Source organism: Pyxicephalus adspersus, chromosome 7 (assembly GCF_032062135.1).
Source record: "Pyxicephalus adspersus chromosome 7, UCB_Pads_2.0, whole genome shotgun sequence".
NCBI lineage: Eukaryota > Metazoa > Chordata > Amphibia > Anura > Pyxicephalidae > Pyxicephalus > Pyxicephalus adspersus.
In genome coordinates, this window is record NC_092864.1 from 52,456,921 (window position 1) to 52,484,090 (window position 27,170).

Here is a 27,170-nt window from a genome sequence, read left to right on the forward strand (position 1 = left end):
CAAATTCACTGTTTAATACAAAGATCTCTTAGTGTAAAGCTATCTTAAGGCTGGCCCTAAAAGATTTTTACAACATTGGGGCTAAGTGGTCATTTGGGTGTAAAATTAAGGCCAACAAAGCATTTTGTACAGTTGAATAATCTCATAATAATCAGAATTTGTTTTTAAATATTCAGCTTCAGTAAAACTTAAAGCGGACCTAAATTAAAATTTTACTTTACATAAAGGGGTAGACAATCCTTTTGTAAAAGGTAAATATTATCTTTTGGGGCAAGGGATTTAAAACCCTTTTTTTAACAAAGCCTCTCCCCCTGTCTTGATCACCACATACGTCACACATCACAGAAGGCTTCTGGCTGCTGGTTGTGCACATGCCCGGTCTTGGGCTCGTGCAGAAGGAGCCTTTTCTTCAGTGGGGGGAATTATTATTAAACAGGATTTATATAGCGCCAACATATTATGCAGCACTGTACAATAAATAGGGGTTGAAAATGGCAGATACAGACAGTGACACAGGAGGAGGAGAGGACCTCGCCCCGAAGAGCTTACAATCAAGGAGGTGGGGGAATTAACACACAATAGGAAGGGAGATATGTAGTGGTGAGAAGTAGTGACTAGACAGAAGAAGACGGGTAATCAAGTTTGAAAAATGGGTTTTGAGTGCTCTTGTAGTCTTGTATCTGTGTGTGTGATGAGGTTATGAGTGAGGAAGTCATTAGTAGGTCATCGGAGGAGCGAAGCGAGCAGCCAGGGGAGTATTTTTTTTACCAGGTCAGGAAGGTAATGCCAATCTTGTTCATGCACCGTGATATGCATATATATCTGTATCTGCATCAGAAGTGAACAGTTGTACCCTTGCACCCACTAGCAGGACGGAAGTCTTTGAAGCTCTTTTCTTACTTTCCCATCATCCGAACTCCATATACTAATTGTATTTACAGTACATTAAAAGTTTATTCCAAACTAAAACTTTTATTTGTTTTAATAGCACGGATAAGAATTCAATTCTCCTGCCAAAATGTATTGTCAGGAAGAATTCTATCAGTAATTTCCTATCACATACTGTCCTGGTAACTCCTTGTACAGACAGTAAATTTGGGTAGCTGGAACCAAACTTTTGTGATTGTTTCCAGTGACAGCAGAACTAGCAAGTGCTGTACAGACAGTGCTGTTCTATGGAGAAGGGAGGAGGGAGAATAGGCAGGAGGAAATCATAGGAAATAGCAGTTGTTCCCAATTAGACATTTAGTGATTTGCCATTGCAGATCTCCAAATGCCACAGGGGATCCGCTGAACAGATGCTAGATCTTTAACTGGGATGATCACATTCACCTTGGAAAACAATTATGTGTGTGTTTCAGGGAAAATCTGCAACAGGGATAATGGAAATATTAGTAAAATGTTTGTCTTGGATTCTAGCCTTCCCCTACATTATTTTTAGTTTTGTCAGTGTTGTTGTTTTCCTCTTTTCCAGTCAAACCGTTGTCCCTGGAACTGGAAGTAAGGAGCCATCTCAGTAATGGAACCCCACAGTAGAAATATTTCAAGAGATACTTCAAATCCTCAATGCTGTCTACATCTCTCCCCACCAAGACATCTTTACTATAAGAAGCCTTATTACAATAAGTTACCAATTTTTCTTCATTAATGAGTTTCTCAACATATTACAACCTAATCCACCAAAAAAGTTCAGAAGAAAAATTATTTTACACTCAGCAGTGACCATTCATTATAGTGGACATGTAGTGCCTACTCCTTTACTAATTGGATTCCCTATTTTGAAATCTCCTTTTATGAAGGAACTCTACCATCTTCAATATCAGCTGAGTGTTTTCTCTGTAAATACCCCTGAGGAAGCCTGATAGGCGAAACGCGTCGGGTGAAGATACATTTGGCTGTTCTCTTTAAATGCTGAATTAGGAGGTTATATGCCTAGTATTGTGGTCATTATCTCCAATGTATTTATGGGGCAGACTTCTTACCATTGTTTCCCTACGTGGAACCCTGAGCATGTCACGCTTGGGGAGACAGTGCCATTAGGGGGTGGTACGGCTTGCAAAGAAATGGTGTAACCCCCTTAGAAGGGCCAAGACGCAGAGTCTAAGCAGCAACCAGGTCTTCTCCAGAGCCTCTAGTAGTGGTGAGGATGTTGCACTGCTGGTTACTGCCAGGATGCAGTCCTTGGGCACACCAGGATGGGCAGGATGATGCGCGGTACCAAATCATTGAGCAGAAGAATTGTCAAGGCAAGCAGAAAGCAAGACAGGTCAGGTCACAAGCCAGGGGTTAAATACCAAGGATCCAGGAAATAGACACCAGTGACACAGGGCCACTGTGGACACAGGGAACACAGGAGACACTGGAAGCAACCCAGGTGACAGTAATATCCACAGACTGAGGGGAACACTGGAACAGCACAGGGAATTGGCTGGAAACAAAAGACTGGGCAACAAGGGGGTAACACAGGAGCTGGACAGAGGAAACACTGAATTAACCAACAAGAGTACAGGAACTAGCTCAACGGAGCTAGAGGGCTCGGCACTAGTGGAGACACGTTGCACAAACGCTGAGTGCTGTGTCTGAGATAGCTAAATAGCCAGGGATGGTTAAAAGGCTATTTCCTGATTGGCCCGCAGGATGGGCAAAATTGATAAAGCTTGGGGCGTAGGCACACCCAGAGTCAGAACTGCCCGCATGCGCAGGAAAGAGGCGCCTGCGCTTTGGTGAGGAAGAGGTAAGTGTGACAGTGTGTTCTTGTATAATTTACCAAGCACTGTCTACATCAATGATATATTATGATAATAATATGAACCTTTTTGCCATTTTTCTGCTCTTTTTTTTCTCTTATATCTCTAATAGTTAGAATTTCAGTAACTTACACAGACGTGAGTGGGGTTTGGCTCTGTATACACAAAAAAATCTCTTTACCCACGAAGTTAAGTCTGCAATCTCCTTTATATAGTGTTGCAGATTTCCTCTTGTCCAAACCATTGTCCCCGGAACAGGGTGTAAAGAGATCTCAAAATTTCAAGAGATTCTTCAAATCCTCCTCAGCTCTAAAAAAGAAAAAAATGTTTTGGCTGCCAATTTACTTTGATTCATTGTAAAAAAAATCTGGAGCATGGATTACATTATCTTTAATCTGCCTAGAATTCATCAGTGCTGTGATTTTGTTTTGCATGAAGGATGTGTTGTATTGTATTTGTAATAAGTATACATTTTATTTGGTTTTATTCTGTTTTTATATGTAAATAGCATGTGAAAACATTGCACAATACCAACAGAGATGGATGAGCTTGTCACACAGAGAGAATGCATTCATGAAACCAGATCTGCAGCTGCAGCTTTCACTTTGTGACTTCCTATAAGCAACCAATCAGAGCTGTACACAGAATAACCAATGTTAGGGCTTCTGTTATGTCTTTCAGGAACGCTTGAATGAGCACCCAGGGCTAGGAGGGGTTCACATATAAGCTTGGCATTACTGTGCAGAGTCTGCTGTCAGTACACAGTCTGCTGTACATTGTAAAGCGAATGCTCATGTGATGCACTCACTTGGTGATGAGATCAAAGGATTCTCGAAAAACAGACTCAAGAAACAATGCACTCGAGTTACAACATTATCAGGAAAGAGAATCATAGAGACATGGAAAGGTTCACTGGTGCATGTGGTGGATGATCCAGACCAACCAGATGGACCAACCTGTGGATATGTGCAGGACCTTAGCCAGGACCTGCAGATGGGGGTCATCAAGCCCTGGCTATTGTTGGGTAAGTGTGAGATTGTGGATATCGATTATTATCTTTTCAAAGAAGCCTAAATGTAAACAATTGTAATGTCTAAGGGCCACCCTGTCCAAAATGTATATTTTAATTAGTAAAACCAATTTAAATCAATCCAACACCTATTTGTCACTAGTGCTTCTGTAGTAGGAATTCCCATATTACCCACCTCTGTTTCTTGTCCACCTTTCTATGTTTCAGCATCTTCTGTGGAATTGTCCCAGTGAAAAATTAGGGAGAGTCCAAGAGAGGGAATGTGACCCCTATCATGATAGCCACATCACATGTAGATTCAGGATCACCAGTACAAAGATATCTCCACAATACGGTCTCCAAAGAATATAAGATGCTTATAGTTCTTTGTTTACTTTCTCAGCATTGGTCATGTAATTTATCTCTAGTAGGTACCAATAGTTGAAATATAAGGTTTAGTTGCACCACCAAGCTTCCCAGCAATAATGATAAACTTTTCAGATTAAGCCACATATTCATGTAGCCCATTGACAGATTCCAATATGTGTACAATTCCATTGTCTACATTTTTTAAATCATTTCCAGAGTGTTTTTGGTGCTATAAAAGAATGCCTGAAGCTACACATAAACATTCAAACAAAATAAGATCTTCACTTTCATAAACATGGAAAACAAAAAAGCTCTTCACTCCTCTTTCCCACTTTATATTTTTGCATTTGGTTAATCTTCAGACGAGCTGTAAGAAGTATTTGTTTGAGAACCAAATTGGTGTGTGAGCATCAGTCCTCATGTTCTTGAAATGATATGGGAAGTTGTATCTGTCACCTTGGATGACCGAATATCTGAAGATAAAGTGCCAGATCCTGTTGCTTGTCGACCTCCAGTTTTTTTACATTCTAAACAACTGACCCAAAACAGATGTGCGGATCAGGAAATCTAAGAAAAGTCCTTACCTAGATACTTGTTCAATAATTTAGGGGATTGAAACAAAAGTCGGGAAAATAGCATTTGTAGGAAAGTATTAAAAAGTTATCTTTACTGTTTTTTTCTGGGGTTTGGTCTTAGTGGACCTTAAGGTACTATCTTTTCTTTTAATTAAAGCTTGAGTAGAAATATTTGTTTTCTTATCCGGAATGCTCTCTCCTAACAAATATTAGGTTTCAGAAACCATTAATACACAATTAGTCTAGAAGGTAGCATGTAGAAATGTAAATTTGTAGACTAAGGACAAATCAAACCTTGGCTATCAAAGACATCTGACAGCAATGCAGGTAAATGCTGCCATTACCTCTAGATGGTAATTATGAAGATAATGCGGCTCAGTAGGTATGTTTTTATTTTCTATACACTGACAAATTTTCTCAGTATAGTCCTTAATATCACCAAAATACTACTTAGCAAGCTGCAATTTGAGCTTCTGCTATGAAAAAGACTTGTACTTTGAATAATTTACTCATAGACCTAAGATATTGATCCGAAGAAGTAATGATTTTTTGTCAAATATTCTGTCAAACAAAGCTATTGTTATTATACTGGAAATCTGCTGGGCTTTGTTTTTTAGACAATTTTTTTACTGCACACAAAAACTTTTTGGCATGCCTGTATTTTCTGATGCACAAAGCTCATTTTCTATACCAGGAAGCATCATTTCAGTATCTTCAATCACCAGTGCATGTGTATTCTCCACTAAAGTGCCACTAAACTTTGGAGCAGCAGATTCCAGAATATCTGGATAGTTAGGGTACACCTTTAAACGTTTGTATGATAATGTATGTATGTATGGTAATGATGTATGTAATTTAGTCCTATTATGAACCTCTAAGTTTTAAAAGCAGACATATCTAAAAAAATTTCACATTTAAATTTTCACAGCAACATTTCACATTTCATATTTCTAGAAAAATGCTTAGTGAATTGAGCATTTTTGTATCATTTGTGGAAATAACCTTTATAAAAAGGATTTCTGCATTTTATTTTTAATTTCAGGTTCACAAGATGTTGCACAGGACCTGGATGTTCTGAAAAAATATAAGGTAAACAATAAAGTTGATTTTCTAGGTCTCACAAGCAACCCGATGACTTATGCCATAATGCTTTGTCATTGTACCGTCATTTAATAATTTATGTGCTGTCATATGACAGCAAACCCTTCATTTCCTCTCTGCTAGTGGAGTTGCAGCCATGGTATAGCAGGAAATGGCCCAGTGCCTGCTATGTGTCCCAGTATCCCTCAGAGCTAGGCAGAACTTCCTCCTAAATAAAAAGGATTATATGTCAGGGAAAGCAGGGAAAAGATTGGAGTGATGACAATTCAGAGGCTGTATACATATCAAAGACATCTGGTATTATCAGCTGATTGCAGGAAAGAGATTGCAGATGTGGAAACTGCTGCAATCAACTGTTAATCGGATAGATTTCAACTGAATTGAAAGATGATCATATTTCTCTTGGTTAGTAGAGTATATTGAAGGTTCCAATAACAGATTAATTTTATTCAGTGCCATACCTATTACAATATATATACTTTGGAAAGTGAACACATAATATGTTATTAATAATTATTGTCATGTTTCCTATCTTGTTACAAATATTAGAAAGATGTTTGCAGCCCAAATCTGGAAATCTTCATAATTTGACAAAGATAGTCCTGCATAGATATGGTTCTGTAACCAAGGATCACCAAGGTAAAAAAAAAAGAAAAATGGAACTACTACATCTAAGGATTGGTAATCTCCAGGATATTACATTTATGTTTTTGGGTTTGGGCATGGTTAAAAGAGGAACTAAACTAAAATCTGCCAAAAAAATACACACCTTCATTCCTGCAGATCCCTCTGGGGTGTCTTGCAGCTGGTTCCGCGTCGTCCAGGCATCCCTTTCTCTTTTTCCGGGTTCTTTATCCTATGTCACTGGACCCAGGCGGGAGATCAGGTGACGTAGAATGAAAAGAAATGCATGCGTAGTAAGATCTGCAAATTTTTTTTTCCCCACGAAAAGGCTATTCCCCACGAAATGCCCATTCATGCGCAGAAGGAGCACCCAAGAGCCTACCGGGATGCCTGATGTAGTTATCCCAGGAGGCTTCACGCACCAATTCATTCTTGATCGCCTAGGCGATTGAGAATTAGGGGGCGGTGCTGCACTAAAGTTAGCTACTTGATATTGCCACTTGTACACTTCTGTTCTCCATATTAAACCTGAAAGTGTATATCAGTTTACTGAATTTTGGGGTACAGACTGAGCCTTTTTTCAGCAGGCACATTCATGTTATTATAGGGTGATTTTCCTATCATCAATTACCACTTCGAGAGTCACAGGATATTGAACCTTTCCGCATTATGTATACTTTGCTACAGTTGAGAACCTGGGGGTATCCATAATATACAACCCCGTTGGTAAATTTTTCTTTAGGCAAATTAAAAATATTCTTATGGTTAAAATATCCTAGCAGTAATAAAGCAGTAGTGACTTTATACATCTAGTTTTGGAAAGGCTTGGGAAGGGTTGGAACCTAACCCTAAATTAGCCGCTGTTTCTTTTTCTTTCTTGTTACAGGACAGAAACTCTGGAGTTTTTTTCCAGTAGGACAACAGGTTGCAATAAAAGCCTTAAATTTGCTTTAGTAGTTGGATTGGATTGCGTTGGATTAGTAAATGTGCCCTATAGGATCATTAATATCTTCTAGGTAATAGCAGGGAGCTAGATTTATTCTAAAACTCATATAGATGGCTCCTAGGAGAAACTGACAACAGAAGAGAGAACAAAAATAATTTTACTCTGACTTTATTGGTTGCATTTTGGCTCCAGGTTGGTGAAACAGGAACTATTGCCAACAGCCAGCTTTTTGAAAAGAAGGTCTCCTTTTTTCTCATGATAGGTTTCCTTTAAGTTGCACCTCAGAAAGAAAAAAAACAGCTTTCTGAATAAGTATCATTCTGTTCAGTCTATTAACTTATAAATTCCACACATTCCTTTACCTGGTAATGTAACAGCCGTCACCTGTAAGACAAACACTCTGACTACTCTGAATGTGACTTTCATACCAGCCACGGTTAAAGATAATACTGATTGACTCAGCTGATATGTTTAATGCTGAACATTAGTAGCTTTAGCTTCAAACAAATTTAATTTAAAGTAAAATTCCTTTTTTTTGTTAGTTATGTATTTGTTCCTAATTCAAACACAGCTTGGTCTAGGTGGCCATGGATATTAGCACATTATTATGTTATCATATTATTTAGTTCTGCACTCTGTCATATTTACACCCCCTCCTTGTCCAATCACAGAACTCCTTGTATTGTGTATTATTATCACAGAATATAAAATGCTGTTTGATTGGCCAAGGAAATACAGTGGCATGAAAATGACACTGTGCAGCACTGAATGAAAGTTATAGCTCTCTTATTGTGAGATGCCAGAACAACCAGATAAAGACCTTTGATGTCTGCAGAGGACCGAAACACCCCCTGCTGGGTCACATCTGTGCTTCTGCATTTAGCAAATCACATGTTCCCTGCTGATTGGGGAGTCCTAGGCTTGGACTTAGAAGGAACAGTATTGGATCTTAGCAGAGAGAGCACTGCTTACACACGCAAAGTATTCTTCTCTACAGAATATTATTATTATTATTACACAGTATATATATAGTGCAGACATATTATGCAGTGCTTTACAAAGTCCATAGTCATATCAATAGCTGTCCCTCCAAGAGGCTCACAATCTAATGTGCCTACCTCAGTCATATGTTTTTTTACAGTCTAAGGTCAAGTTTAGGGGGAAGCCAATTAACCTAACTGCATGTTTTTGGAATATAGGAGGAAACGGAAGTACCCGGAGGAAACCACACAAACACAGGGTGAACCTGCTAACTCCATGCAGATAGTACCCTGGCTGAGATACGAACCTGGGACCTAGCGCTGCAAAAACCAGAGTGCTAACCTACAGCAAAGCTGGAGAGGACAGTGTTCCTCTCTTACAATGGCAGTGCTTTCTTAAAAGAAATATCTGTTTTTGTTGTTTGAATGCACCTGGAATACATTTTGCTGATGTAAAGTTTGGATCATCTATATTGGTTTTAGTGTTGTATGTTTGCATTACAGATAAACATTAAAATGTAATCCTTTCCCATTTTCATGGTTTTATCACCTCTAAAATGTTTGTTCCTCTTATATAGGTAACACATATTCTGAATGTGGCCTATGGTGTGGAAAATGTATTTCCTAATGAATTCACCTACAGAAAGCTTTCTATCCTTGATTTACCCGAGACTGACATCACTTCCTATTTCCCAGAGTGCTTTGATTTCATAGACCAAGCAAAACAGGAAGTAAGAATTTCTCATCCCGTTTATGTTGTCAGAATAAATGCAAGCATTCTTTATTTTAAAGCAGAAATGTATTAATGGTTAGCTTTACATATACTGGTATTTCCTGAAATTTGGCTTTTGTTCTGTTGCTTTTTGTTTAGCTTTTTGTTCTGGAAGTTGCTAAAAGTTACATCAGAATGTTTGTAGCAAAAAGGAGCAGTAACACTCATTTAATACATAAAAATGCTTTTTTCTATAATCGAAGCATTATTCCTGTATGTCAGTTAGTACAACAATCCAAACACTTTTACACAAATAATTAATATACATTCTTGGCCCCTAGATTTAGATTTTCTGGTGTTTTAGTGTAGAAATATTTTAAATGAACAGACCCAGTTTTATCAAGCTGCAATAGCATTTAAGATGTGCTTTGTTGACAAATGTAATTGTTGACAAGATATAACTGACTCTCCAATATCTGGAAATACGTAGGGCTTTAACAGAGAGAAGTCGTAATGGGATCCAGTTGTGAATTTGTAGGTGTGGTGGTGATACTAAGCAAGGTATCAATTATATCCCCCCCAGTTCCTTTACTGATATTAATAAGGATTGCAGTAAGCAAAAAAATACAGCCAAATTAACATTGCTTGTACTGGTATGGCCTTACTCTTACATGTGCATCTTCCCTTATAAAGTAATGGTCAGGTGCATGGATCCATTTACAGAGTTCACTGCAGGTGCATAAAGGTTGTATCTGGGCCAGCTGGAGATTCACCAAGTCTTAGGCTCCAGTGTACGTTGCCTTGCAGGTGATCTGGCTCTGCGCTGAAATTACCTTTTATTCTCCATGTATGCACTTAGTCCTGTTTTTTTTTTCTTTTTTTATGCCCACATTTCCTACAAACCTAAAGTTATACTTTTGTTGCATGTAATCAGCTATATATCTCTACATGCCATGCTCTGTACATACCTAATACTATATAATAATTGACCCTTTGCTGTAACCCCTAAAAACCTTAATAATTATCTCGTTATTAGCAAGCGTTGTGGGCAAAGTGCCGAACTTTATTGGGGATTAACATCTCACTAGATTCAGAGTGGATTATTTATCATAGATTAACATCTTGGAAGATTAGATTGCTCCACTCTTTGTTATGTGTGGTATTGTCTTGCCAGGTGAAGAATAATTTACAGGCTATCTGAATCCTGCTTTGCATAATGACTTCGCTCAGGTTACATAGAGCTGTTAACACGTAGAAGTTTTCCGTTTTGTATACATGTATGAACCTAATGAAAAGCTTTGAGTAATTGTATCCGCCAACACAGCTATATAATAGACCTGGTTTGTTAATTCTTCATTCATGGAAGCTTGATGTTGTTAAGTGTACAAGACATTCATATTTAAATGTCTAGTTTATTCCATTGATGCTTATTTTCATTAAAAGCTTATTTTCATTATTTGGTCACTGATAACAGATCCTAATGCTTATCTATACCTTCTATTTTATTCATAGAAACATATAACTTCCAATAATACCTAAATATAATATTATCCTATATTATAATAATATAATAAAAAATATTTTTTATTGGTTGCCCATGGTTCTACTTTTTGATATGCTAAAGTAAACTTTCATACATGTAATTTATAACTTTACATTTTATTTTTGGCAGGATGGTGTGGTGCTTGTCCACTGTAATGCAGGCGTGTCTCGTGCTCCATCAATAATTATTGGTTATTTGATGTACAATGAAAAACTGAATTTTGCCAGAGCTTTTTCAGTCGTAAAAAATGCCAGACCTGCAGTCTGCCCAAACCCTGGATTTATGGAACAACTCCACAAGTATCAAGACAGTGTAAGAAGACAGTTCGATATCACACATGAAAAGACAGACTGACAAAACTGTGTTCTTTTTTCTCCTATTTATTATCAGTGGTTAAACTTTTTTATAATGAGATTCTGTACTCTGGAATGCAGTGTTTTTTTTTGTCTGAACAAAAATGGTCCAATAAGGCATTCAGTCTACTTTATGTAACGTTTAGCTGACAGTAAGATAATAACATTAAATACTCTATAACCGCCATGATGAGAGATCTATCTCCAGGAAACGTCTATGCTGGCTGTTGTCTGGTATTGGTAATATAGGTATTGGTAATATATGAATAAAAAGTACCCAAACCTCTGATTTCCAATGTTAATTAAACAATAGTTTCAGTACACATTCAAAAAAGAAAACATTTGTTTCTGTACCTATAGGGGTCTATAAAATTTGACATTCACAGAAATATTATCTGGTGGAGAATCTTCCAGGTCCATGTGTTTCAGTGGCAGTATTTGATTCTTCACCAGGGAATGTTTTAATGAATGTAATTGCTTTATAAATAGTCCCAATACTATTATTTTTCATGCTAAATTATCATCTTGCCATGCACAATTTCCTTTCTATTTACATTATTTAAACCGTTTAGGATTAATTAAATAAACTGATGAGAAAGGTCAAATAAAAAAATATGCAAATAAATAGCCTATATTTTAACATTCAAAAGTCTCAAGGAAGCGTACTTGCAATGCATTTATCAAAAAAGCACAACCATGCCTCTAACAAAGGCTAGGTTCACACTGGTGATGAGTACTGGAGCGTTTACATCTTTTTCATGCCAGGAACTGCTGCCTCTCAGGAGAAACTACATGGTAGCTTCTCCAGGCATCAATTCTATAGGTAATAAATAGGGGCAGTGAGCCCCTCACTCACTGCCGCCAGCTGTCAAATGTGCAGACACTGGTACGATGACAACTTGTCAACCGCAGGGAGCCATGCAGGATCGAGCAATCCCAAAGCAGGTTTGAACTTTCCCAAAAAGTTAGAAATGATTTCCAGCAAACTTATATTTTGTCTTCAAACAAAAAAAATATGAAACATAGGCTATGCATAATTCTTACATATCTGAAGGACAGAGGATGTGTCATTTACGTTGTTCAGAAATTATCATTATATTATGAATCTGAATATTTATCTAATTGAAATGATATCAATGCATTTCCTAATCTTAAAGATAGAGCACACATGCTCTTGTTTGTCCTGCTTAATATTTATAAATGTATGTCTTTTATATTTGAATAAAATCTTCTTGATGAGTAAAGTGTTATTTATTCCTGGTAGTTGCGCTATGATTACATAGATGCAGAGAAGGTAAATAAAATAATAGAAACAACATATTAAAGCAGAACTAAATCTGCTATACTCACCTGGCCCTGTTCCCTTGCAGGGCTCACCAACCTTCCTGTAGAGGATCATTGGCCATCATGGTTGACCTTAACTCATTCATTCCTGACAAGCACAGGGAAAAGCACGGGATTATTGGGTATTCTGGCAACCAAAGCTGGCAAAGTGCTTGTGCAGCTCAGCTTTTTGCCAGATAACCAGGGGAATCAGGCAGGTAGGAGAGATTTTTGCAGAAGGGACATTGTCTGTCCCTTTCTACAATAATGACCTGCCTGATTGTGGATTCTTAAAAGTGGAACTTTAGTTCCGCTTTAAGGGTACACTAGTCAGAACAGAAATACATACCTATAGGTTCACATCCTGGTGGATCAGTACTATGTGAGTGGGCTGCAAGTACTGCCTCATTGACAAGTGAGCACAGGCTACCTGCCTGTAGCTTTAGTAATTCACTCAGATATTGTTGAAGTGAATTAGCCCTCCTCCACTCCTGATCTGATAAGCTAGGCATCCCAATTGCTTACCAGTATGTTTCTGAATATACACTGCTAGATCCTCTTTCTCTTTAATATTTGGAAAGCTTGATAATCAAACTTGTGTTATGCTGAATTTCATCGCAATCACCAATAATATTCAAACATGCCTGCAACCTTCTGTACCACCCTTAGTGTTCATCATTTCAAGATTTCCATGGACATTGTTGGTGGTTGAATACAGTTCCTGCCACGTCTCCTGGTATGCACATCACAAATAGTTATTTGTAAAATGATTGGTTAAACATAGAACCTTTTAAATTCCCTTAGGTCTCAAACAATCCCTACTAATTAATACTCAGAAACTCATGGTGCATTTCACATTAGTAATCAGTAAAAAAGGGCCTCTTTACATTGTTGGTCAGTGAGAAAGGTTCCCCTTATTTTACCTGTAAGTGGTAGAAGGACCTTCTTGGATTGGTGGTCAGTAAACAAGCCCCCTTTTATTAGTAGCCAGTATAAAAAGTCCCACATTTGTGGTTGGTCAAGAAGCCCAGCCACCACTTTTTCATTGGTAGTCAGTTGAGGAGGGCCTCCTTAGAGTAAAGGTTAGATGGAGAAGGGCCTTCCTACATTGGTAGTCAACGAAGATGGGCCTCTTAGTGATTGGGGGGAAAGGGCTTTCTTTCATTGGGGGACAAGGAAAGAACATCCCCACTACATTACTGGAAAATGAGTAAGAGGTCTCCTTACATTGGTGAACAAGGGGTGAAGGGCCTCCATACATTGGGGAACATTTTTGTTAAATCAGTGGTCAGAGGGGATAGACATATTTGTGGAGATCGGTCACCTTTTTGGGGGTCAGGGGTAGAAGGTCCCCTCACCAATAGCTATTACCTAACACAGTAATTGGTGTCAGTGGGTATTTTTCAGGGAGACAGATACCTCTGGAGGACCTCTAGGATTCCTGGTTGAGAACAATGCTCTGTTTTTGCTCTTTTCATTGTATTTTGAAAATAAATGCAGCACACATCTCCTCCCTTCACCTAAATGACTCCCAGTACCATGTACACTCCTCATTATGGCCGCTAGTTGGCGCTAGCCTCGCATCATTTAAACGTGTGCTGTGGGCCCCGGAAGTGACGTAAGTTCGGGACTTCCCGGCGCTCAGCTGTTTCTCCCTCCTAGTCGGTGTATTTGAATGTCTTGGGGTGAGCCGGTGCTCCCAGCAGACAGAGGCATGGCCGCTTTCACGTTAGACCCGCAGGGTGAGTAGTGACACTCGGAGCTGGCAGCGGCAGCATGGGGGCGGTCTGCTGTCAGTGACACGTGCTGGAAGACAGGCCGGTGTATGGTGGGGATATGGAGGGCTGACCAATATTCATTATCAATGTGAGATAAGTATTATAATCCACATTCCCAGCATCCCATAGCTCTGTATGTAAATCAGCAACCCTTCATTATAAATCCTTCCAGCCAGTTCTCATTTTTTTCCCATCAGCCATTGCTCCAGGCAATCAGCATCTTCCTAGACATCAGGGTGACTGCAGGAAGGTGCGGCTATAAATGCCACATTACATTCTACACATGTGTTTGAAGTTCTCATCTGAGCGAGTGGTAAATATCCTCAATTTTGTGTGATAATTGGCCACTTACAGCTGGTGTGTTCTGTATACGCCTGCATGTCACCATGTATTCTGTCGCCTGTCCCTTCCTGCAATAATGACCTGCCTGATTAAGGGAACATATCTAAATGCATTGGATGCTAATGCACCAGATCAGACATAGTTGGACTTGTGTTGTTTTTTCATGATGCAACAACTATATGGTGCTCTGTGGTGCAGTGAAACTCTCATGCATTGGGGTGCCATTGTCGCATTGGGGTGCCATTGACAAAGAATGACTTTGCAATGCATATAATGTGTGATTTGGGATAAAAAAAAAAAACAAACAAAAATATGAGAGGACACGGCCTCCTTAATTCTGGATGGCCTAGGCGATCAAGAATGAATGGGAGCGCAGAGCCTCCCGGGATACCTACGTCACACACCCTAGGAGGCTCTTGACTGCTCCTTCTGCGCATGCGCAGAAGGAGCCCTTTCGTCAAAGGGGAAAAATAAGCTGATCTTGAGAGATCAGCAAATTTTTTTTTTCCAAACTATGTCACCTGATCTCACGCCTGTTTGGGGTGTCATAGAAGAAGAACCCTGAAGAAGAGGAGAAGATGGTGGCGGCCGGGAGGCGGATACCGGGATGACACAGGACCCGATGGAAGAGACCTCTGGACTGATGGACTGCTCCCTGGGATTAAAGGTAAAAGTATTTTTTTTTGTTTTGGGCACTTTTCAGTTTACTTGCTCTTTAAGTGCAATACCCTTTATTAAAAAAGGGGTGCAGCCCCGCCCCCTGAATTCTTGGATCAGTTAGGCAATCAATAATGAATGGGAGCGCAAAGCCTCCTGGGATACCTTCGTCATGCATCCCGGGACCCCCTTGGCTGCTCCTTCTGCGCATGTCTGAGATGCCCTTTCATCAATAGGGAAAAAAATGCCAATCTCAGGCATGTGCAGTGAGATTGGCAAGTTTTTTCTCAATCTACCTCACTCGATCTCACGCCTAAGCAGTGCAAGATTGGGTGAGGCAGGCAGAAGAGTGGAGAAAATGGCAGCGCCTGGCGCTCCTTCTGTTCTAGGCCAAAGACAGGTACCGGCTCGACAAGTGACCCGATGGAAGAAACCTCCCGATGGATGTACTGATCTGCCGGATTGAAGCGTGTGATAAAGTGTGATTTTATTGTTTTGGGTTTACTTCCGCTTTAAGAAAATTATCTCTGTTACCCTAAACTCCTTTAGAAAATTAACACCATGTCTTGTTCACAATGTTTTACTTGAGAAGAAATGAGCTGAACTCTAAAAGTAATGCAGCTTGTCTTTCTGAAATGCATCTTAACTCATTGTTTTCCTGCTAGAGCCAGGTGTCAATGGGACGTATGAACAGCGAATGTAGCTAGTACTAGCTATACCACCATCTAGATAATTGAAACCCTTCACTATGGCCCACTCACACAGTTTGTGATACACAAGGACATCAGATATTGCATTGAAAACAATGTCTGATGTTCTCACTCACATGTTGAATTGCAGTGTGTTTTACAATTCACTGCTGCACGGCATTTCTGTCCGGTTTTGCAATGCAGAGCACAACAGACAGCTGTGAAGGTTGCGGTATAATCAATAGCAATACACTTTATTATAGTGGGTACAAAGCCCAGTTGAAAGCTGAATGTCCAGAGATTCTGTGGTCACGTTGTATTGTGTATAGTTAACCTTCAGCTGAAGTCACTTTGGCAGTGAGGTTCTAGTGCATTTACCTTTTTTATACCAAGTGCTGTCCCTCCCTACGGCATCCTATAGCAAATGAAAAGGGTTTGAGTGGCTGGCAAGGTACCAGCCGCATGGAAGTGCACGGAATGTAGAGGCAGGTGTGTACCTGCCCTTTACACAGATCATGTAGCTGAACACATGACATTTGGCAAAGTTACTGTACAGTTCTTGTATATTGTTCTAATCAGAAAGCTGTCAGTAAGCAGGTAAGTTATTAGGTAAGGAATGCCTGTACTGCAGGGTGCTGGTGAGAACAAAGGCCTCAGCAAAGTGTAGCTGTCCAGCTGTAGGACATGCTGGAATGTAAACAGTAGATAAAACATCAGAAGGCTTGTTATGATGCCCCAGCCTTTGAGGCTTCTAAGGCTTAAGCTGCATACACACCTGCAATTTTTCTCGTTGGAAAGGATCTTTCACGATCCTTTCCAACGAGAAAAGACTGCACAATGCATGAACGATGCTGTACATACAGCACCGTTCATGCTCTATGGAGAGGGGAGGGGGAGAGCGACGGAGCGGCACCCTGCTGCGCGCTCTCCCCTTCCCTTTCATTAGGATCGGTCGTCGTCCATCGTCCATGGATCCGCCAGGACGGTCGTCGGACGCCAGGACGGTCGACGACCGACTGTACACACGGCAGATTTTCGCCCGATAATTGGCCGATACGGATTATCGGGCGAGAAAAATTTGCCGTGTGTACGCAGCTTTAGCTAAGAACACTCATGCAATAAAAGGATTGTGAAAGATCTTTTCCAATGACAAACGACTACACAATGCATGAATGAGTGCTGTACATACAGCACCGTTCTGCTGTATGGGGAGGGGGAGCATGACGGAGCAGCACCCCACTACGCTCACTTACCTTTACTTGCATTATGATTGTTCCTCGACCATTGTCTTTGGATCCACTAGGACAGTCGTTTGGATGATGAGCATTGTACACGCACGCAAGATTCTCATCCAATATTAGCCCTGAGCCAATTATCGGACGAGATTATTTGTAGCTTATCCTAGAATAAATACTCTGGTAGAGAGAGAAAAAGATAGAAGAGATTGATGGTGGGGCTACTTGACTGAAAAATAGTCTTTAACTTTAAATTTGGTCTTTCTGCAGCTGAACCAATGACGCTGGGATCCCCAACATCTCCAAAACCTGGAGCTGGCGCCCAGTTTTTGCCAGGTTTCCTAATGGGAGATATACCAACACCAGTAACTCCTCAGCCACGGCCATCAATGGGAGTTATGGAGCTACGGTCCCCTATGATTGGAGGTAAAAGAACAATCCTTTTCATAATTTTTATTCTTGTACTTTATGCATTTAATCACTGTACAAGTAGTCCCTGGGTTACATGCAAGATAGGGACTCTAAAGGTTTGTTCTTAACTTGAATTTGTATATATGTTAGAACAGGTACATTATTTTAATAAATACATTTAGGACAGATGTTTGTCCCAACATAATATTAGGCAGCATGGTGTCAGGTATTGTATAAAATCATCACTGTGAGGTAATCACACACAATGTAACAAAAAAAAATCTTTATGGAGCCTAGACATTCATTAACCTCTGGAGTAAGCTGTGCTTTGATATGCAAAAAGAAACAACTGCAGAGTTTGTCTTGGTCATTAAGAGTTACAAGAGCTTGCAGTAAAGCTCAGTCTCCGCTATGTTTAGCAAAAGAGTTCTTCTGCAAGTCATTCAAACGTCCCCTCCAAGGATCCTTGCTGCACACAGAAGGAAGCACTAAGTACACATGTGCAATAATTGTCGTTAGAAAACGAACGATTAACGACCGATCAACAATTATTGACGATTATTGTGAATGATCGTATTGTGCACAATTTTGTACATGCTGAAACGATATGATCGTTCAAATATACACAATACGATCATCAACAATAATCAGTCGTTATCGTTCGTCCACCAATAATGTACACACGCTGGATACGATCGTTTCAACGATGAAGGAAGTGACATGTAAAGGAGAAAGTGTATCACAGAACAATCCACGATCACTGAACAACCGACTGCACACAAAATAGCTAGCGAATGATCATCGCCCAATCACATCCGCTGGGACGGTCGTTCGTTTTCAGCGACAATCCTCGTTCGTCGTCACCGACCAGTGGTTGTGCATTTATTTTGTTAATGATTATCGGCCGTTCAGTCGTTAATCATTCGTTTCCATTGATAATTATTGCACATGTGTACTTACCCTAATTGCACAAGATGTACCAAGATACAGCATAAGCTGCCGGCACATTGCATGAGCTGATAAATTAGTAGTGTCTGGAGCTGTCATAAAGTGGGTATACCACTACAGACTTTCCCTCTGTGCATTACTATAGACACTCCCTTCAGTGTAGGAGAACATTCATACTCAGTATTAGTTTGTTTGTTGAGCAGCCGGACATTGTAATGTGGGTTTTGGCAGAGGATATGTAGTATCACAAACTGGAAGTAGAAAAAGGGGCAGAGGAGCTCTGCTATAGGAATGAGAGGTATATGCTGATGGCTTGTTCTTACATATGTTTATTATAGCACATGACTGCAACTTAATTGTGGGGAATGATTCGGCAGTGGATGGAACTTTTTTTTTTTTTTTGCCAACAATAGAAGCAATACATTGTCTCACAGGTTCTAGTTCCTGCTTTATTTCATATAATGTGAGCACATGAATGAATTTGTGGTGCTGTAGAACTGTAGTGGGTGCAGTTTTAGCTAAAGCTGGTTTAGATATTTCTGAGTTTCCAGCTGTTCTCCAGTACCATTCTTAGCTTAGTTATCCATGGATCCTAAAATAAACATTGACTGTCATAAGGTCACTTGTGCTAATGATGCAGCCTTTCTTCACTTGTTTAGCTCTCCTTGGTGACACCAAATCCGTATGTAAACCATCTGCCTGAAAAGCCTGAAACAGTTCAGCATTTTCCTAGGGGATGTCAAGTGTATGTTATCAACTATTTAACACATTACATTTTCTATGTGCAAAAGTGTAATTAATGTAGTATATTAGGTACTTGCTTTCTAACATTGTACAAATGTAATCATAGATATTAACCTGTATTTTAGACCCTTATTTGGATAAAATATTATTATTAATGAAATACAAGACCTCCATTTCTGTATGAAAAGTTACTTTTGGCATTGCACTTTGTATTTAAATTTAATTGAATTGGGTCTGGGGTAATGGAAGGCAAAGCAACAGATTGTGTGACTTGTCTTGCGCCTCCAACACTTTATCCTCTTTGTAGTACTTGCGTGTATGGATATACAGTAGTGAATGGTGTTCCTGGTTGGCAGGAGCAAGTAGGGAGTCCCTGACCCATTTTTAGTAGCAATTGCTAGTTACTGTGTGAATTTAATGTTCTCTGCTTTTTCTTCTTTAGGTGGCTCCCCACCTCATCCTGTAGTACCATCTCATAAAGATAAGAGTGGTGCTCCTCCAGTTAAAAGCCTCTATGATAACATTTCAAGTCCAGGCCTTGGGTCAACACCTCTTAATTCCAGAAAAATGGTATGTTTACTACTATATTTATATTTCTGTTCATTTGACTAGTACTGAATTGAGCACTGTGCTGTGGTTTCCTCATATTGAGAATAATTAAAAAAAACATTCCATCTATTAACTGTGTTAATCAGGATAAGGACTGGGTGATAATATGTTAAAACATAAATATCTTACAAAGGAACACATGGGTTTTAACAATAGAATGTTGTGAACCACTATCCCTACATTACGAAGCGTGTTAGTAATACTTGTCAACTTTAAACCTTTTTTCCCTTTATCACCAACAGCCCAGCTTTTCTACAATGCAGACTCCTCTATCTGGTGTCTTGCCATCAACTCCAGGTGCAAGTAAGTTGTTTGGATAAATAATGTAATAATGAAAGCAGAAATTGGTTCAGTGTATTTTTCAAATCAATGCTTGTAGAACTTTTAGGGTAATACAGTGTTCTCCCCAGCCCCATTTAGCCGGGCACACCACCCGGCACTCTTCAGTAACCACCTGGCTGTTTTTGGTTGATTACTGAGGAGTTGGGTCACAATACAGGGGCTGCCACCTACCTACAATTTTTTCCTGCCCAGCTTAAAGTCTGGGTTAAACACTGTAATGGTACTATAACTGTACACAGAGCCTTTTAATTTGAGATGAGATAAAGCTTCACCCCATCTTTTTGTGAAGTCCTGCCATAATATAAAGCCAGAAACCAGACAATGGGAAGGCCTCAGAGGATAGTTGTTTTTTTACAAGGGTATATTAGAGAGATATTCCCCTCTTACCTTTAAAACAAAATCAGTTCTCGTAGGCAGTCACTTTTTGTTTTTAAGGAACTGGACAGTCAGGTGGTTCCAAACATCTAGCAGGGGTAATCACAGTACTATATATTTAGGCTTTTATTCTTTTTGTTTTTGCAAGATTGAGATTCAATATTGTCAGAGAGGTCATAATGTTTTTGTTTGTTTTTTTTTTGTTTTTTTTGTTACAAGTCTGCTTGGATAATGAAGACAGTTCTAGTTGGCTGTACTGGGTCATTGATCTGCTGCAGAGTAAATTTGGGAGAAATCGGATGCCTTGCTAATTGTATTGCATGATGGATTAGTCTTTTTACTATACATTTTACCTAAATCCTCAACTTCGTGTACAGAAATGTAGGCCCAAATCTTCAAGAATCTTCCCCCATGTTTCACTTTTACCTGCAGGGCCTCCTCTTTGTACCACTCTCCATGCCTTCAGCAAACTGCCTTCCGTCTCAGCCAAAGCTTTTACATTTGGACTTAGTCCAGAGCATATGCTGACATTTTTTGACACACCAATTTGTTTACTAGCACAGGCAAGTTCATTTGACCTTGTCTTTACATTGATAGAATGCCTTTTTAGCCCCAGGTGTTTCAGGAAACCACTTCCAACAAGGCTTCTTCATACCATTGATTGGTGCCATTTCTGAAAGAAAGGCCTTGTGTTTTATTGCTGTGCTTAGTTTTGCAGTGAGTAAAACAGTTTACACTGTCTTCAGTGACTTTAACGTAATAGTAGGGCATGGCTTTTCCTCACCCAATTTCATTCCTCTTATACAACTGTTTTTACCTAAATGGTAACTCTTTTATCTTAAAACCATTTGTCTGGTTAAATTGTTTGTAATCATGCACTGGATAATGTCCCTGACGTTTCAGAAACTCTCCAAGCCTAAGTAAGCGTTCCTGATACGTATTTTAGCAGCCACAGTTTTGGTTCTCATCTATATTGGAGCAGCAATTATAAACAACACAAACTCTGATATTGTGCTTCCACCACACCATGCTGTGCCACGCACTAATCACTATTGAGGCATTATCATTGCTCTGCATTTTATGAGCACCTCGTCTAAGTATGTGTTGGAGAGTGGGGAGGTGGAAGTTCAATATCAGAAATTGACTATTATAGATCCTTTCCCTTACAGGTAGCCAGGCAGCTCTCTGCTGTACAAAAAAAATTGGACTTGAAAGCCAAGGAAAAAAGATACTTAATATTGATTTGATTTTTATATATTAGTACTCTCCCCATATTTTTTTTTTTTTTTTTTTTTTAAGCTGGGTGGGAAGAAGCTGGCCTCTGTACTGTGACCTAACTCTTCGGTAACCACTCAAAAACAGACAGGTGGTTATTGAAAAGTGCAGTGCACCCAGCTAAAAGGGTCTGGGGTTTAGAACACTGTATATATTCCTGTGCTTTGAACATTTTAGTTTAATAAAACATCTCAAAGCTTTGTTATATGTTGAATGAATCGTCCGAGATCTAATAATAAACAATATAGAACATGTATTCTGTGTATCATATACAGGATTGTCATAATTACATCAATAGTATTTAGGACTTTATAGAGTAAACACTTGTGATACAGAATTCAGTTCTGCAATTGTGAAGCTTGTCCCTATTCATTCATTTGACTATAATTGTACTGTTAAAGTCAGCAGTAGCATTTTAACAAAAGCATGAGCATGCAGTTGTGACAATAATGTCAGTGTTCTGAAAAAGCTTTGGGTTAACATGGTTTTATAGGATTTGCAAACTAGATACATTTAAAGTGGCATTTAGTTAAAGGACAGCTTTCACAGAATGACTATTTAAGTGTCTCCTTTTTTTGATAAATATTGACTGTTTTTTTTAAACATTATATTTTGATTTTTATATACACTTTCACAGTAAAACATACAGAGCATAAAATAATCTCAAACCATAATAAACAAGAAGAAGAAAAAATCTGCTCAATACGCGTTTTCAATCATGGCCCAAAGACATTTAACAAACTCCATGTAAACATTACAATTTGGCAGAAGTACCATACAACAAAGAGAATCTTCTCAGACCCCCCGAAGACTTGAAATATATTGACTGTTGTAATTGACATGTTTACATGATTTAGTGTTCCTCAATCATTTGAGTTTTTTATTTACTGTTGGCTGCTTGTGTTGCCTATTGCACCATGAACCTGGTGATAATGAGAGGCAGTCTACCTGCATTCTGCTGTCCAGCTAATTGAAGCTAACCCTTTTGATGACTTGCTGTATTATTGTGAAGCTAAGGCAGAAAATAATTGGTAGCTGATGAGGTCAGGGAGCAGGGCATTCACTGTACCATTCGTTGTACAAAACATGTCGAATGCATACCCCCTGAAGAAATCGGGCAGACTCTTTTTAACTTTTGCCAGACATATCAAGTCATACCAAGTGCAAACATGAAGGATTTTCAAACTGTTTTATAAATTCTAAGTATATTGTCCCAAGAAATATCTATACATGCTTTTTGAAATTACATAAATCGTCCACATCAGCCATTTCTGTGTATATGCATATATGGAATTTACGATTCATACAGCACTCCCTCTGGCTCCAACATAGCGGCTACTATACTCCATTTCCTCTTACCTTCAAGAACACCAGTCTAATGGGATTCCGAGGACCCTGGTGGATCATAAACGCAGAATTGGCATATGATCTTTTTTGGATGATATACCTAGTTTCTACATAATAAAAGTGAAATCTTTATTAGAACTTTATATACCTCTTTCAGTGAGTGCGTGCATTCCCTTGATTAACATTAAATGTTTGCTTCCTTATATCCCTGATGGGATCAGATGTATTGCTTTAAATAATTATTAAAGTGTTATATTTCCATATTAAATGTATATATTAGCAATCACACTGAAATTGTTGCAGTTGAAAAATATTGCTTGTATGTAAACTGTTTCTTTGCTTTTAACAGCTCCAAGCGTCTTTAGCCCAGCAACTATTAATCAGAGTAGAAAAGCGACATTGTCACCTGCTCAGCTGGATCCGTTTTATACACAAGGCGATGCACTGACATCTGAAGATCAGCTGGATGATACTTGGGTGACTGTGTTTGGGTGAGTCATTGGTATCTACCCATGGGGAATTCCAGGTTCTCATACTACTTTGTGCTTTTGTCTTTAAATATGCTCTATTGATCGCACAAAGAAGAATTTCTCATTCCTTTTCAATGTCGTTGTCATTTTGACATTCTTTGCTTTTTCCTCTTCTTGTATTTTGCTACAAGAAGTTTTAGACTAGCCTTGTGAAGGACCTGCAATCACTGCGTTGTCTGCAATGAATTGGCCAACTTGACTGTGTAAAAAAGCAGTAAAGCACAACCATTGTGCAGAAGTGCAAAGCAGGAAGCAGATCTTGCATATGTAATGCAAAATTGGCTGCCTCCTGTACGTGTGTGTGTGTGTGTATATATATACAAACTTCATAAATAAAACAAGGTTTTTGAATTTGCCTACATTTTTATGTGCCTATCAGTTTTATTATAATCTGTTGCATCCAATTGTGGGCATTTCGGTGCTGGACGGAACTGAATCTGGGAGATTGCACAGTAACAGATCACATGACAACATGAGAAAGTGCTACTCTGAACAAGTGGATGCAGAAATCTGTTTTCTTTGGCTTTACATGAATGCTTTGAAAAATACAGATTTGATCAGTCATGGGGTGCAGTGAGTAGGGCAGCCAGCTGTTAAAAATTGAAATCTGATTCTCAAATTGTCTAGTATTTTAATGAAACAAATCTTTAATGTGAAATATTTCACTTTCAGGTTTCCTCAGGCCTCAGCATCGTATATTCTGTTGCAGTTTGCTCAGTATGGGAATATATTAAAACATGTGGTAAGTGTGTTTTTGTCCTCTGACCATCTTTCATATGGGTGGTTTATAATGCGTTATATATGTTAAAAGTAATTCCTCCTTTTACAGATGTCCAATACTGGAAACTGGATGCATGTGCAATATCAGTCTAAGTTACAAGCCAGGAAGGCTTTAAGTAAAGATGGCAAGATATTTGGTGACTGCATCATGATTGGTGTGAAACCTTGCATAGATAAGGTAAGACTACGCCTAAAGTTTTCAAATGTAGCTTTTTATGTGCAAATGTCTTTAGGATGTGATGATAAAACAGAAATTATCATTTTAATTTCAAACTTTATATAATTTAAAAATTGTTTAATAAGCAAGGATACAAACACTAAACCTGGGGATGGATTATAATTTGTAATTTTATATATTTACAAATATAATATACTGAGCCTATAGACCTTAATTTGCACATTTACAGTCTGTCTGCTTTTGTAGAATCCAAGTATGCTATAGTCATAGCCGCTCTCTTGTAAATTTTTGTGCCTACAAATATGAAACCATGGCTGTTAAACAATAGAGTCTAACACATGTGAATGGAATACATCTTATCCAGGTGCTTTATTCACCTTTAGTTGGTTGGTCTGTTAAACATTTGGACCTATTGTTTTTTTTGAGTCTGCGACATTAAAATCTTGACTTGAGTTCCACCAATTTTATTTATTTTTTTTTACCTACATAAAGCTAAATGTTTGATAGATTTGCCTTTCCTTATCCCTAGTCGCCAACATATCTTGTGATGAGCCAGCAAGCTCACAACTGATTATTTTGTGGAACTATTTAAAGAGCTGCCTAAGAATTACAAATGCTGTGTGTATATTAGTAGTTTTCTCTTGCTGCCACACAAGTTCTGATTACTAGGAAACCCCAGTGGTAATACATTTTGCATTCTGTAATTGAAAAAAAAGTGCAGTTTATCATTGGCCTTATATGTCTTGTATTATTGTCTTATATGTGTATTTTCACATTTTAGAGCATAATGGAAAGCAGTGAAAAGACCTCAACATCTTCAGTCAATTCTATCTTCACACCACCGATTAAAACTTTAGGTACCCCTACCCAACCAGTGTCTACTCCAAGATCATCAATGAGACCTCTTGCAGCAGCCTATAAAGCCTCAACTAGTGATTATCAGGTAATTTTTTTTTTTGAATTGGTGGGAGTCTTAGGTCAGTTGTGAGACTGTAGAAGCCTTGGTATGCAACTGTTTTTACACTAATGAATATGTGATGTATATGCTAGTTATACCCGGTTTTAGTGGTTGGCATTCTGCTGTAGGGGAGGATCTGTTTTCTTGCACTTTACCAAAGTCAAATGGTTTCCTCTACCCCAAACATTTCACCACTGCTGTTTAATTTGTTAACAAGGCTGTTTGAATTAATACTTGTATTTAATGTATTTTGTATAACTTTTTTTTTTTTCAGGTGGTCTCTGACAGACAAACCCCTAGAAAAGATGAAGGTCTAGTCTCTAAAGCCATGGAGTATGTGTTTGGATGGTAGCAGTTTTTCAACAAATACAGTACACCCAATATATTCACTGCTAAGGTTCTTGGTTAGTTCTATAACCATATTTGGCAGTTGAAATATACACCGGACCTGCCTTTTTTTTATTTTATTCAACATGTACAGAAAGGGAAAACCTGAATAAAGAATTCAGCAATTTTTGCCGCTCTGCCATCTACCTAATGAATGTGATCTCCACTGGGGATCAACCAAAATATTACTTGTTAATTCTGATGGACAATTTGTATCTCAAAATCACATCTTCTGTCTGTCCTATGAATATGAATGCATGCAAACAAATGCACACAATGCACTACTAAATCAACTTGTGAAAGTGGATCTCCAGCTAAATGAATTTTGGTTAATTTGGGGGACGTACCCCATTTTAAGCCGTTTTTTTTTCACTACTTTCTTCCCCGGTGTCATGACCGGAAAAAGAAAGTGTTAGTGGGGAGGCATACAGAAACTTTAAACATTTTTTGTTTTTTTTTTTTTTTTTTTTTTGCTGCCTGTGTCCCCCATTGGAGAAGGTCACTTTCTGTTCCATTGATGGAGACTCCAACCCGTACACAATCTCTTCCAAAATGTAGTCTTCTTGGAGCTCTACTTATTGTGTCCATGTCTTTGTTATTGTTTTATACCATCAATGATTTTAAGAATGCCTAAATCTTTTTCCATGAAAAGTTTATTGCTTTACTGTGGAACTATTTTACCCTTTTCTAATAAATCTGTGAACAGCAAGTTTTATCATGCAATGCTCCTATGGGTTTTTTTTTCCAAGATATTCTGTGCTGAAGCAATTAAGTTGCTAATAAGTCACTTTATTTTGAATGAAAAGGTATACTGTATGAAAAGATATACTGTATAACAAATGTAAATAATTTTACCTGTGAGACTAGGAACAATTTTCAATGGGGTATAGGTCTGTTAGAATATTCACCACCTACACATTACCACTTACAGCACAAATGGGGCCCCTATTACCAGCAGCATCATTCCTGTGAAATAACAGAGGGAAAATTGCAAATGGTATTCTTGCCACTCCTTTCTGTAGGAAATATCATTGAATTATACACAGACTTGCTCTGTTTGGTCTATGGTGCTAGTAGTGATATCACTAACTGGGCATGGTCCTCTCCTCCTGTGTCATTGTATCTGTCATTTGCAACCCCTGTTTAATGTACTGCGCTGTGTAATATATTGACGCAATATAAATCCTGTTTAATAATAAAGGCCAAGAATGGATGGAAAAGAGCCAGATCTGTGATAACTAAAGCTGACTAGTACCAGGAAGTGTAGATGTTGGTACATTTGTGTGTATGAGGTACTGAGACA

General features: G+C 38.7%; 2 protein-coding genes across 3 annotated transcripts; both read left to right on the forward strand.

Annotated features, from left to right (window-relative positions):
* Positions 1-1,280: 1,280 nt before the first annotated feature.
* On the forward strand, positions 1,281-12,203 carry DUSP19 (dual specificity phosphatase 19). The gene is made up of 4 exons (XM_072418429.1): positions 1,281-3,771; positions 5,743-5,789; positions 8,930-9,082; positions 10,736-12,203. The coding sequence occupies exons 1-4, from the start codon at positions 3,546-3,548 to the stop codon at positions 10,958-10,960; spliced, it is 651 nt and encodes a 216-aa protein (XP_072274530.1). The 5' UTR covers positions 1,281-3,545; the 3' UTR covers positions 10,961-12,203.
* A 1,697-nt stretch (positions 12,204-13,900) lies between these two features.
* NUP35 (nucleoporin 35) lies at positions 13,901-26,590 on the forward strand. 2 transcript variants are annotated; one of them, XM_072418430.1, is made up of 9 exons: positions 13,901-14,024; positions 17,254-17,409; positions 19,529-19,656; positions 19,938-19,998; positions 23,384-23,525; positions 24,237-24,306; positions 24,394-24,522; positions 25,304-25,465; positions 25,755-26,590. In XM_072418430.1, exons 1-9 carry the CDS (start codon positions 13,958-13,960, stop codon positions 25,830-25,832), a joined length of 993 nt encoding a protein of 330 aa, XP_072274531.1. In that variant the 5' UTR covers positions 13,901-13,957; the 3' UTR covers positions 25,833-26,590. The 2 variants fall into 2 exon arrangements, with proteins under 2 accessions (XP_072274531.1, XP_072274532.1); XM_072418431.1 differs by lacking the exon at positions 13,901-14,024 and adding an exon at positions 14,295-14,373.
* Positions 26,591-27,170: the final 580 nt, after the last annotated feature.